Source organism: Eptatretus burgeri, chromosome 9, assembly GCF_056783735.1.
Source record: "Eptatretus burgeri isolate ZD-2024b chromosome 9, Ebu_testis_v1, whole genome shotgun sequence".
Lineage (NCBI taxonomy): Eukaryota > Metazoa > Chordata > Myxini > Myxiniformes > Myxinidae > Eptatretus > Eptatretus burgeri.
The window spans coordinates 32,511,824-32,525,799 of NC_140969.1; the positions used below are offsets into that span (position 1 = coordinate 32,511,824).

General features: G+C 41.0%; 1 protein-coding gene and 1 long non-coding RNA gene across 3 annotated transcripts in view; one reads left to right on the forward strand and one right to left on the reverse strand.

The window, feature by feature from the left end:
* Positions 1 to 13,976, forward strand: part of QARS1 (glutaminyl-tRNA synthetase 1) — a 103,187-nt gene that overhangs the window by 77,770 nt on the left and 11,441 nt on the right. The window contains exons 15-20 of one of the 2 annotated variants that reach the window (XM_085894626.1): positions 9,098 to 9,190; positions 9,794 to 9,931; positions 10,070 to 10,157; positions 10,313 to 10,456; positions 12,696 to 12,800; positions 13,637 to 13,747. In XM_085894626.1, the coding sequence (XP_085750752.1) occupies positions 9,098 to 9,190; positions 9,794 to 9,931; positions 10,070 to 10,157; positions 10,313 to 10,456; positions 12,696 to 12,800; positions 13,637 to 13,747 (679 nt within the window). The remainder of the gene's footprint in view (positions 1 to 9,097; positions 9,191 to 9,793; positions 9,932 to 10,069; positions 10,158 to 10,312; positions 10,457 to 12,695; positions 12,801 to 13,636; positions 13,748 to 13,976) is intronic. The other variant, XM_085894627.1, reaches the window with a different exon arrangement.
* LOC147019856 (uncharacterized) lies at positions 2,258 to 3,530 on the reverse strand. The gene is made up of 3 exons (XR_015061542.1): positions 3,302 to 3,530; positions 3,001 to 3,159; positions 2,258 to 2,702 (listed from the first exon to the last, which is right to left on the reverse strand). It is a non-coding gene; the product is annotated as an uncharacterized LOC147019856 (long non-coding RNA).

The following is a 13,976-nucleotide window of genomic DNA, read 5'->3' on the forward strand; positions in this document are numbered from 1 at the left end:
TAACCTCGAAGACCTGGAACAATTTCATCAGTCTCGTAAGGAAGAATATTATCCACTTGGTATCGAGAATGAGTTTTGTGGGGCTACGATTAGTAGACAACAAATAAAAGAATTTAATAAGGGTAAATATAATAATGGTTTTGCCCTTGTTTATCTCATGAAAACAGAAAAAACAGGATTATATATAATAAGTAAGGAAATACAAAATGATTTAACTATGGGAAGATGGGGAGGTGTTTCGTGCCATAATATTATTCTTACATATATTTCTAATACATAAATGACAGCAAGAAGGCTTCAAGAAAATTATCATTTCTGTGTTCAAGCATACCTTCAAGAAAAGGGTATTCGGTATTTTAATAAATATGTTCTACAACATAAGAATGAGGTATTTTCAATAAAAAATTGGCATTTTGCTGATGTTGATAAACCGACAACTTTAGATTTAATTAGAATGTTAAATAATGAAAAAATTATAAGGTTAAGAAAAGGTAAGGCTCTTTTAGAAATTCAAAAGAAATTTTATTGGTTTCCTGTTGTAAAAAAAAATATTTTGGATACAGGAATAACAAGAAATCCTGATGAATATATGTATAATATTCTATGGGGTGTAAGCGATTCAAGGATAGTAAGGGATGAGGAAGGAGTTGAAGAAGAGAGGGAAGAGGAGGAAAAAGAGAAGAGAGAGAAGGAGGAGAGGGAGAAGAAAGAGAAGGAGGAAAGAGAGAAGAGAGAGAGGGATGAAAGGGAGAAGAGAGAGAGGGAGGAAAGAGAGAAAAGAGAGAGAGGGAGGAGAGGGAGGAAAGAGAGTGGATGAATAAATATCAAAATATGGAAACCAGTGAGATTCAAAAAAGAATAGGGGTATTACAGAAAATAACTCAACCCACCGAGGAGGAAAACAAAGAATTGATGTCTATGTACAATACTTTCGACAAGACTATTGACATTGAGAAGATATGTATTTTAATTCAAGTTTTTCATTTTTTTTTTTTTCTTAAATAAATGGGGGAGAGAGTGAAGGCATTTCTAAGGATTCTTTATGTTTTAAAAATTAAGATTCAAATGTGCATGTTGGAAACTAAAAAGGTTTTTGCACTCTGCAGGAATTTTTCTCATAAATAAATGAGTTATTGTCTCAAATGTAAAAAGAAAACTAATACTAAAAATATTTCATATATTAAAAGTAAAAATAACAGGGTTATACAAAAAGGTATATATTCGGTGTGTGGTTCAAAAAAAAATCAATTTATCTCCCAACACAAACTAGGAGGAGATATACAAAAGTTTTTATCAGGAAGTAAATTTACAACTACTGGAATACCAGGGGAATTACATCTTCCAGGGTATTCTTTCTGTGGTCCAGGCACAAACTTGGATAAAAGATTAGATGAGGCAGACAATCCTAAATCCTGGAGTAAGCCTCTCAATAGACTCCGCCCACACACGCCCCTCCCACCGAAGCCCCGCCCACACAAACCCCACACAAACCCCACACAAACCCCACACAAACCCCACACAAACCCCACACAAACCCCACACAAACCCCACACAAACCCCACACAAACCCCACACAAGCCCCACACAAGCTCCACACAAAAACTCCACACAAGCTCCACACACACAAACCCCACACAAGCTCCACCCATATTCATCATATTCACATAATTAGTGATTAGTTAATTAGTTCCCCACACACACAACATGTTTATTTAATTAAAAAATTATCCACCCATCCACACAAGCTCCACTCATCCACCCATCCCCCCATCTCTCCACCCATCCATTTATCCACACAAACCTCATCCACATAAGCCTCATCCACATTCACCCCTCCCACACAAGCTCCACCCACATAAACCCCTGCCCACTTTTACCCTGCCCACATAAACCCCTCCCACATAAGCCCTGCCTACACAAGCTCCACACAAAAACTCCACACACATAAACCCTGTCCACATAAACCCCTCCCACACAAGCTCCACCCACATAAACCCCGCCCACACAAGCCCTCCCACACACACCCCACACACACAAGCCCCCACCGAAGCCCCGCCCACACAAGCCCCGCCCACACAAGCCCCACCCCCTCATCCCCCTGTGCGCCCCCACCTTTGACCCACCACCTCCCTCATCCCACCCCCACCCTTCCCCACACACACACATGGGGAGGGGAGGGATGGGATGAGGGGTGATGGGTCATTGGGGAGCGCACCTACCCCCCTCCCCCTAACCCCTCCCTCTCGTTCATGTCTTGATTCTTTTTTGTAATTCAGAATCAAGTAATTGTAAACAAAACAAATATAATTTATTAATATTGAAAATATTAAATATTCATTTGCGAGAATGTATAATCTTTCCCAGCAATCTTCTTCAGATGTCTTGTGATTTCGAAACTCAGACACCATATTCTGTTTTGAAACAAAAAGTGGATAATAATTAGGTTTTATAAAGATAATTACATGGTAATATGAGTAAGCCTCGTTGACCACTGAATTAACACACCAGGAGCCTGTCATCCTTTCAAGGTCAATAAAATGAATTCCAGTGTACTGACAAAACCACGTCCAAACTAATGATGCAACCAACATAAGGCGACATTCTAAAGAGAGAGTGATATTAATAATAATTCAGAAATATTTACCTCCAGAAAATCATGTGTTGTACAAGATTGCTTCAACAGCTGATGTTGTGCGATAGTGCTGAAAAAAAAAATAATAAGTCAAGGGTATAGATGAAGAGACAGAGAGAGATACAAACAGACAGGGAAAGCAACACACACACACACACACACACGCACACACACACACACACACACACACACACATACACACACACATACACACACATAGACACACACACACACGTGTCTCACCATTGGTTTAATTCATTCGAGATCAGAGACCAGTCATTATAAATCATTGACCTCTTCAATAAGAGCAGAGAGAGGTAGGTAGAAAGACAGACAGAGAGAGAGACACACACACACACCTGTCTCACCATTGGTTTAATTCCTTCGAGATGAGAGGACGTGATAAGACTTCGTGCCACTCATTGTAAATGTCTTTCAATTCTCTTCTAAAATCATTGATCTCTTCAATAAGAGTATTAATTCCATGCACCACGTCGTGATATGTAAACTCAATTTCTCCCAATGACCTGTCAGGGAAAAAAAAAAAAAAAATATATATATATATATATATATATATATATATATATATATATATATATCAGAATTATCATGATTTAATTAATAATCATTTGCTTCATCGTTCAAAGAGAAAACCATACACAAACTTACCAACTCTGTAGTGGGCTGTTGTCTTCATCGGAAGAAAGATCGCCCATGCCTCAGTTGTAAAAATGAAAATCCCGTCTGGCAGAAACTTTGTCTGGCGAACCGCTTATAAAGCAACGATGAGGAGATTGCTTAATCATTGGGTGTGGCCACAGGAAATGACAAGCTTCTCTTAATGATCTCATCTGGCCACCGTCCGAGTTGCAAATCATTTTTGTACATAAACCACGCCATAAAAAAAGTTTTCAGTTCGTGTTCTGAGATAAAATCTAAACACGAGACCTTGTCTCACAGAATAGTTCCTATTTTTTCACAGCATGACAGTCCAAAACCACTTCCTCATTCACACAGCACGACCGTGTCAAAAAACACTTCCTCATTTTCACGGCATGAACTGAAAACATTTGAAACAAAACTTTTTTTTATTGCGTGGTTTATGTACAAAAATGATTTGCAACTCGGGCGGTGGCCAGATGAGATCATTAAGAGAAGTTTATCATTTCGTAATGGCACAAAAGGGGTATCTTAAAAAAATATAAAGATTCAAATGTTTTGTTTTTCAATATTTTAGAAGGGGATTATTGTGCAAAGAAAATTAAACTATTGAAGGAATTTGAGAATGAACAAATGTTTATAGGTTCAATGAGTGAGCTAAACAATATGCATTGGTTATTTGATAAAGAGTGCCCCGAGGCTTAGACGTTTCAGATATTTCTTTAGAATCACCTTTAACAAATCTTTATCTTGTTGTATGGGTTATTTGATAAAGAGTGTCCCGGGGCTTAGACGTTTCAGATATTTCTTTAGAATCACCTTTAACAAATCTTTATCTTGTTGTATGGGTTATTTGATAAAGAGTGCCCCGAGGCTTCGACGTTTCAGATATTTCTTTAGAATCACCTTTAACAAATCTTTATCTTGTTGTATGGGCTATTTGAATAGAGAGCCCCTAGGTTAAAAGGGGAAATAAAAAAATGACTTTTTACAGCCATTTTTCCCTGCTGTGCAGGGGTTTGGCTTTTTCTTGAGGCAATGTTTTATGGCCGGATGCCCTTCCTGACGCCAACCCTGGTCGCCTCTTACGACACACAGGGATATGGTACACCTATTCTAACCGGGGCATACACCGGGACCAGTACACTGGCACTCATTTTGCCGACCTCGGAAGGATGACAGGCTGAGTCAACCCCCTGGTGTTAATTCAGCAGCCAACGGGGCTTGAACTCAGGACCCTGGGATCCCAAGCCGCCACCCTAACCACTAAGCCAACACCAGGCTCCAGGTTAAAAGGGGAGACAAATAAATATACCTTGGGCTAAAAAGGGGATTTATTTTTTTAGGGGAAAAAAAGAAAAATTTCATGGCTGAAAATCCCCCATTCATTTACATGGGGAAAAGTGAGCCAGAACCAGTATTCTTACCCTACTGGGGGGGCATGGCTCCTTCCCCCTAATCCCTCATTTTCACCACGCCTGTTGGAGAAATAAACATCATTCCCCCACGGGGCTATTTTCTAAAAGGTTCGCGAGGAATTTTTTTGTTCTACCTTCTTCACGCCCTAAAAAAAAAGAACCCCGTTTAGGTACGTAACAAATCTGTATCGCACTTGTAGTGCAGATTTTTCCAGCACATTGGAATGTCCCCATACCATGAAAAAATATTTTGCAACATTGCACAAACATGGCAACATTGCTTGTCTACAGCTGCAAAAGAATGCACAATGGATGTGGCATACATCCTCCAGTCACGTGATTTAAAAAAAAAGGTAATTCCATTGTGTTTAAGGGGGTGGGGGACCTCATGTTTAAAGGATTTTTCTATTTTGACTTTTCTTTTTCTCATTTTCAAAAATGTCGAGGCCTTTCACTAAGTGTGCTTTTATTGCTTAGCCCTGCAAGGTAGACTGATCTTGCCAAATGAGTCTTGCAAATCCTTAATGTAGTCAAATGTCTTGCTCTTGTGGAAAAAAACCCCAAAAACCTTGGAGCTTTATTTCAAATACAGTATTATTTATGAACATATTCAACGTTTTTTTTTAGGTCATCTCGTTAGAGATGACCTAATAAAACCAGTCTCGATGTCTGTACGTCCCCATTTTTTTCTTCCGATTTTCTTGATATTTGGTATGTGGGTAGATGTCGATGAGGGATGCACGACGGTGTAACTTTTGACCCGATTGAAGGTCAACGTCAAGGTCACTCCAAAGTTGCGAAATCGTCCATTTTCAAAATCTATCTCCTCCACCGTCTATGATCCGATCTTCGAAATTCCTTCGGATTCTGATAATATGGAACAATATCTAAATTTGGTCAGGCCGGTTTTTTGAAATCCGTCCTGTTTATCGAGGCATGTGTCTTCAAAGTTGAAAAAATCGTCGATGTGATATGGTCAAAAAAAAAAATTCACCCGATCTTGATGAAACTTGGTATGAAGGTAGGGATCGATGAGTGATGCACGGCGGTTTGACTTTTGACACAATTGAAGGTCAAGGTCAAGGCCACTCCAAAGTTGCGAAATCGTCCATTTTCAAAATCTACCTCCTCCACCGTTTGTGTTCCGATCTTTGAAATTTCTTCGGATTCTGATATGGAACGATATCTAAATTTGGTCAGGCCGGTTTTTTAAAATTCGTCCTGGTTATCAAGTCACGTGTCTTCAAAGTTGGAAAAATCGTCGATGTGATACGGTCAAAAAAAAATTTGCCCGATCTTGATGAAACTTGGTATGTAGGTTGGGGTCGATGAGTGATGCACGACGGTATGACTTCAGACACGATTGAAGGTCAATGTCAAGGTCAAGGTCACTCCAAAGTTGAAAAATCAGCTAATTTCAACATTATCTCCGCCATTTATTATCCGATCTCGGCGGAATTTCCAACGGATTATGATAGTAGGGTGCAATATCTGAATCTGGTCGGGTCATATTTTTCGAATTTGTAATTTGATTTCTGAGGTTTTCTATCCCTTTTACTCCCGGGCTTTCGTCTGTACGTTGAACCAAAAGACAAGACGACATCGAAGCCATTCTAAGCCGATCAGAGATCCACATCTACAGAGCTTCAGAGATGACCGTCACCCCCAACCGGGGGTAATTTTTTTTTTAAACAAAACAAAAAAAATGATTGTCTTGGAAAATCAGTTGTCCTGATATGAGCAATATCCCACATGCCAAAAAGATTAAATCAAACTTTATATAAACCTGACAAGGTTATTTTTTTTTGTTTGGTGATTTATTTTAAACAAATATGACACCTTACGGGTCATAGCCTAATGGGTACACTGATGACTTCCCCAGAAAAGCAACTTCCTCCCCCACCCCCCACCCCTTCCCCATTGTCTGGATGTCTGATTTGCTCTTGATAGAGTGCTACAACTTGGCCATAGTTTTGGCTTGTGTTTATCAAAAACGTAACTGGCTGGAATGAGTTGCTTTTCTTTATACAGTAAACCTTCCAATATCACAGGTTTCCACCAATCGTAGGCAACCCATTGTGTTCCGATTTCATTTTGGCCAATCACAGTTTTTGAGCTGAGATGAGTCATTGTTTACGTCCGCGTGTACGATTACCTCCCATTAGGAGCCTTTTTCTTGTTTATCGTGCACCGTTAGTTGGAGTCATCAGACCAGCATCCTTGAACAAAGCTAAATTTAATAACCAAGCGTCATTGAACAGGAAATGACAAACAGAAATCCTGTAAGACTGGATCTACAAGATCTTGTATATATTCACAACAGTTGATAATTGTGCACAAACATAAAATGATGGACAAATTTTATTGTGCCAAAAGGCAGAGAAAGGGTATGACATTGTGTGAAGAAATCAAGTTTAGATATGTCGGTAAGAAATGAAAGTGCAGCATCTGTGGGCCACCATTATGTGATCAATAAATCAACTGTGTGTAAACGTAAGTGGAAGATCTGTGCAAGGGTTCCTGCTAGCAAAGCACAAAAGACTCATTCTAGTCCCGTGATCATCATTGAAAGGATGGAAAAAGCGCTTCATGTTTGGCTCGAGGACCAAACAAAAAATAATGCTTTTGAGTGGACTGGTACAGGAGAACCCATTGTGGATTTACGCGGACTTTTAGTGGACCGGTGTATGGGAGAAATCATTGCAGATTTAACAACGTTTTCACGAGGCATTGGGGGCTGAAGGCTCGAGTTCAACCATGGCTCATGAAACTAACCATGGCGAAGGAATTTATGCTGGAGCAGATTTTAATGCCAGAGACAAGATTATTTTGGAAGAGGATGCCATTTCATACCTTCCATCCAAGCAGGGAAGATCTGCTCTGGATCAAGGTGCTGAAGGATCGTTTTACCCTTGTATGTGGCAATGCAGCAGGCGACTTCATCGTGCTCCCGATCATCCAACAACCATCACAAGTTCTGCATCCACATCTTTCTATCCTCCACCCTCCCCCCTCCCCCGATAGCTTCATCATCATCATCATCATCATCATCATCATCATCATCATCATCATCATCATCATCATCATCATCTCCGAGCTAAGTTTTGTGTTTTCTATTTACGGCAGAGTTTAGTACAAATGAGTACGCAATATGTTTACCCTCACCCATCTCGCTGTTTTGGAATCAATTTAAAAGGTAAAACTTTTGTGTTTTTGTTTAATTTACGCTGTATTTATTGAATTTACATGTTTATGTTAATGTTTACATGATTATATATACTGTATAGATATTCGAAACATGTGGAGTGTGACTAGCACTCCCCCGAACTCCATTGGACATAGTCCGACACCAAAGCATCACCTCCAACCCAGAGGCCTAGACCAGGCGACCCTGTCAAACAAAGATTACATGGTCATCATCAGTTAAACATCAAACGGAGCCGCATATCTGGATTTTGCGCTTATTTGCCTTCATCAGGATGGTACACCGATACATATATAACCAATGATGACCACATTCGTTGTTTATACATCAGACGCACCTCCTGACTGTTATGGCGAGCATCGCCGCGGATTATGTCTCACACGGTAAAACCACATAATCCACAAAGAACAACCTTCCATCTTGAATGGTTTGCATAAGCAGGAACAATCGTTTGGTTGGCAGACAGACAGTTGTCTAACCCTGACCCTAACACCATGACAATCAGGAGGTGCATCTGATTGGCTGTTCCCTCCATTCACAGGTGAGGAATTTGGGTGGGTCGTTACTTATATATTGACTGCTTTTGACGTTTGCACGTGGTACATGCTTGGGAGCCTCATTGGTGTGCATTGCTGTCTGCGCTATCGCTGATGATTCACAAATACGAGATGAAACCGGTCTGGTAGCTGAGGGGGTGTGTAGCATTGGAATTCTCTTGTGTTTACTATGTGTGAACGTCTTTCGAGTTGTTGAGGAACTCTGAGAAGGGTTCGAAACAGCATAGCACTTACCTTGTGGAGGTCTTCTTGGGTTGCTTTTATGAAGCTTCTTCAGCTGGAGGAGTGTGGGAGGGGTCAATTGTTTATATATATATATATATATATATATATATATATATATATATATATATAGCATTTGTTTTTCTGGATGCTGTCGAGGAACCGAACCCCCCTCTTCTCATTAGCCCTTGGTTTCCACGATCGCACTTTTAACTATCGCGGCATTTTCCAGGAAACGAACCCACTTGATATTGGAGGGTTTACTGCATACTCTGTTTCAGCGCACTACACCTACAAGTTAAACACTTGAAGCATAATCATCAAGCAAGAAAGTTAAGACAAAATTGGACCTTTTAAGGGAAAAATTATTAATTTTAACAATCTGTGCATGCGTGCATGACAGGTGCATTTACCCGACATATGATTACACCCACTGCCTGTGTGACTCGATTGAGGATATCACACATTCTCTTTGTACTAAGGAGTTTCAAGCAAGGTGAGTATTTATTTTCACTTTGCTTTGTCAGCTGTTGTGAATCGATAAATAATAGAATTGCGATTTTAAGTTAAATGGCTCTCTATTGCCAATTTTAATGCACTGAGTGCAACGCATGAGAACCATTGGCCCTGTAAGCTTCCATTGGAGTGAGTGACTGAGTGTGCATGTGTGTTTATGTGGGTGTTGTTTGCTTTGTTGAATGTTGAATAGCAAATGATATAATGTAGTGCCAGTGATTTTCTGTGATCATTCAAAACAGATGGAATTAATGCAATATGTGACCTGAAATGTAGTAAATTACAGAAAAACGTCGAGATTAGGTCCAATTACAAAATTTCACGATATTGTTTGATTTTTATTATTTATTTATTTATTTTTGGGGTGTGATTCTCCACATGTTGTTGCATGCAGTTCTGTGGAGGATTTTGGGTCTGGAGACTCGAGGAAAATTCTATTTTTTACAATGCAAGTGCTCAAATATATGATATATTTCTCTTGTGGGTGAAGAAACGATGTGAAGTGAGACAATTTTAACAGCTGCTAAACTCAAATTGAATGCGCTTTGTTAAACTCAGATCATGAGTCATGGTTTCTGTGCAGACGATCCTCATACTACTGGTTGTGCAATGCCCTCGATCTGTACTGTCCCGTGCAGTGGGAATATGGACGCCTCAATCTCCACTACACTGTCGTGTCCAAGCGCAAGATTGTCAGGCTCATTGAGATGGGTCACTGCAGGTCAATCTTTAGGAAGCACACTGAAATTTGTAAATTGTACTTTTTTGCCTTTAAGGTATATGCTAGTTTTTCCTTTCCTGTTGTTTTTATGATCCATGAAGAGCATGGTCTGAATCCCTTGGACCCTCCTTTGTCCAGGGACTGGGATGACCCACGGTTGTTCACTCTTACTGCATTGCGTCGCAGAGGCTTTCCAACAGAGGCTATCAACAACTTCTGTGCAAAGGTGGGGAGAGGGACACACTTGTTTTGATTGTCTTTATACCAGCTGTTCCGAGTCATTGTTCCATCCTGTTGGCAGGATGTGCAAATCAATGGGGCTTTGGTGATTATTTGCATGAAGTTGTGCACGGTGATAGTCCTGTAGTGGTGGTTTTGCAGGTTGGTGTGACTGGAGCTCAGACGATGATAGAGCCGCATCTCTTGGAGGCATGTGTACGAGAAGTCCTCAATGACTCTGCGCCACGCGCAATGGCTGTCATGGGGCCTCTTCGTGTGGTCATCACTAACCTGCCTGCTGATGCTGTATGCCACAGCACCATCCACCTCACTTTGCACATTTAGAATCGATCTCAGCTTGCTTCACTTTGATCATTACATTGCGTACATCGTGCGACCTGTCAATTCAACTGTTCTTGTAAAAACAGGGAGGGATATACACAGACTTTATATCTTGAATAATATACTATCTTGTTGTTCTGCATTGTCTTGTGGGATAGCTGTTGACTGATGACAGTGAGAGAAGATGAAAGGATTCTGTTGAGAGGTATAAGTTGGCTAAATGAGTAGTGTAAAAGTGGATTTGGCCTTGGATGCCGCAGGCAGAGAGTTTGGAGAGCAAAGGGGGATTCCAAACTGTCAAAGGCTCGAGATACGTCTCGAAAGATGGCCCTGATCTCATGTCTGATCTTTGCTCTTTGCTTCTTCGGGTTCCTTCTTGGTCTTCTGTTTGATTGAGGGCCTCCATCCATTGTTGGGAGAGGAGCAGCATGTCTAAGGCAGAGTGAACTGGCTTGAATCCGAATTGGTGATCTGAGATGAGGCTGTTGGAGAAAAGAAAGGGTTTCATATCAAATGCAATGATGGACTCCATGACGTTGTTGATGATTAAAAGTATCCTAATTGGTCTGTAGTTAAGGGGATTGGTTTTTGTACATTTTTATGTGACTTAGTTATGTTGGCTGATTTCCAAACGGATGGAGGATTACTGAAGGCAAATGATATGATGAAAATGGCAGAGGATGTACAAGAGCAGCAAAGCAGATTTTCAGGACACTTGAGCTGATGCTGTCCGATCCAGTGGCAGAAAATGAGAGGTTTGCCAGAAACTTCTCCATCTTTTGAGGTGCAAAATAAAGAGTCCAGGAGCAGTTGGGTTTGATTGGGTTGTGTGGGTACAGAGAAAAACGGGTTGGGGACATACTGAATCGAGGAAATGACCTTCTCACGAATCGAGTCGGCTGTGGTGCCATTTGAAGAGAGGAAGGGATGTAGGGGAGCATACTCTGGAGACAGACTTAACAAGATTTATCAAGGTTTTAGAGACTTGAGGCTTGACAATACTTAACACAACCATGTTTTAGAGGGAGACCAGTTTGAAAAGTTTGTATTCAATATGGTACCGCATTGTCGTCTTCTGAAGAAAGTCCAAGTTTGCAGCATCAATGACACACTTGTAATATGGATTGAGGCTTGTGAGAAGAACCCAACGTGTCACTCTCAACGGTCCATTCCGACTGGATTAGCATCTGCAGCGGCATCCCACATGGAAGTTTCCTCACCCCCTCCACACTGCTCCCTTTTTCACCACTTGTATCAAACTGGCTTCTCTTCCGTATTCAGATTCCCAAAAACCTCTGTACCCCCCCCCCCCATCGTTTCTCAGATGTAAAAGGCAGATTAACCCCTTTAATAACCTTCAAAAGCACCAGACAAGCCTGTGGCTGGTTTGGGATCTTAGGGTCCTGAGTTTGAGCCCTTTTACCATTGAATTAACACTCAGCCTGTCGTTCTTCCGAGGCCAGCGAAATGAGTACCACTGTACAAGTAATAGGGGCATTTCATCAGTGGTACAGCCATGCCCTCAGCCAATGATACCATCCGCAATTTTTAATGCTGCATACAAAGGAGGACAAAGTGCCAGACAATTGATGTATGACATTGTCAACACTAAAGGGCTGATCAAAATGGTCATGGACTGGCAGACCTCTTCCCCAGCCCCCAATGCTGGGTACCAACATGCACTGTGGGCATGCCTTTACTGGTTGTGAGTTCGTTTTGCATCTCAAATGCCATTTTGTGCCCTGCAATGGATGGCATTCTCGAGAGTGTGACATCTAATATTTCCTGCAAAACACTACAGTTGCTGTTGTTTTCGACGCAGAGTAGAGAAGTCCAAAGTGAGCACTTTATCATCATGGTTTTAATATTATTTTTCTCCCTCACCACTCGTATCTTGATTCTTGTGTGAAGGAACTGTATATTGCATGCAAGACACACATGAGGGAGACATTTGAATTTTGCATGAATTTGAAGGACATATTAATGGACAAATGAAATGAACGATATAGGATTTTGAACCTGACATCCTACCATCACTTTTTATTGGGGGATGTGGGGAGAGAACCCCACTACATTGTTTGTGTAAGGTATTATTGTTTGCTTGTTTTGGTTCAGTCATGATAATGGTCAATAATGCTGTGATTAAGGATATGTGATGGTGCTTTGTGGTTAACAATATCTGATCTGTTTTGCACTTGCACAGCCTACGGAGGTGGCGGTGCCAAACTTCCCGTTGCATGAGGAAAAGGGATGTCACAAGGTCCCTTTTGGGTCACGCATCTTCATCGAGCGAAGCGACTTCCATGAGGCAAGCATCTCCACTGAAGCTCTGGTCACTGGCTCGGTGCCATGCTTGTCTCGAATCACAGATTTTGTAGCCTTGATTCCAGCCAGTCGAGGACGATTGTACTGTTACACATTGCACCAAAATAAAGGATATTGGATTTGATTGTAAATGTTAAATGCGAACATGTGAACATGCCATAGTCAATTTTATTGCTGAACTTGAAGTTGAGCAATTTCACCCATGTGTAACTTGGTCCTTTGTTGAAAGCAATTTTGGGTGAAAGTGTCCTATGGAATGAGAATGTTACAATACCTGAAATATACACGAACAGAATCTGTTGTTAGAGTTTCATACATATCTTAAACCGTAGGGCAGCATCGTATCTCCACTACAGTTTGTTATAAACAGCATGCAGCATGACACAGGTCAATGCAGTGTGGTGCAGCATCATAGATCATAGTGCAGTGCACTGTGGTGGAACATGTTATCGTGAAGGTTTGTGCACAGCATTGTGTGTTGGAAGTTGATGTGAGTTTTTCTTTATTAATTGTTTTAAAGTATTTGGTTCAGATAACTGCACATACACACACCCAGTGTCACACGCAAGGCGATGATGAAAACTAAGTTGGGTCTCACCATCTCCGTATTGCAGTCATGTGACCCCCTCACTCACCTTCTCTTGGCTAGCTAATTAACGCCTCATACACTATGCCTTGCATAGCCCTGGTTGAACACCACTCTGTACTCAAAACGGACCTAAGCCTTGCCTGCTGGGGAGTGATATTCAGGGCTTTCATTTTTGGTTATCCTTCGTTTTTATGCACTAATCCCCCATCACTTTTTGAATCCCACATTAGGCTTGTACCTTTCTGCAGATTTTGGAACCCGGGTACCGCCGACTCGCCCCTGGGCAGTGCACCGGACTGAGGCATGCTGGGTATGTCATCTCTCTGGAAGCAGTTATAAAGGTGCGATCTTTAAATTCTTCTTTTTTTTTTTTTAACCTCTTCCACCAAAAGTGAAGGAGGTTATGTTTTCACCCCTTTCTGTCTGTTTGTTCGTCTGCCTGTGTGCAGGATATCTCAAAAAGTTGTGTACAGATCCAGATGAAATTTTGTGCACAGGTTGGGTGTGTGACGAGGACAAACTGATTAGATTTTGCTGAAGATCCGGATCCGGCCATTAGAATTTTAAAAA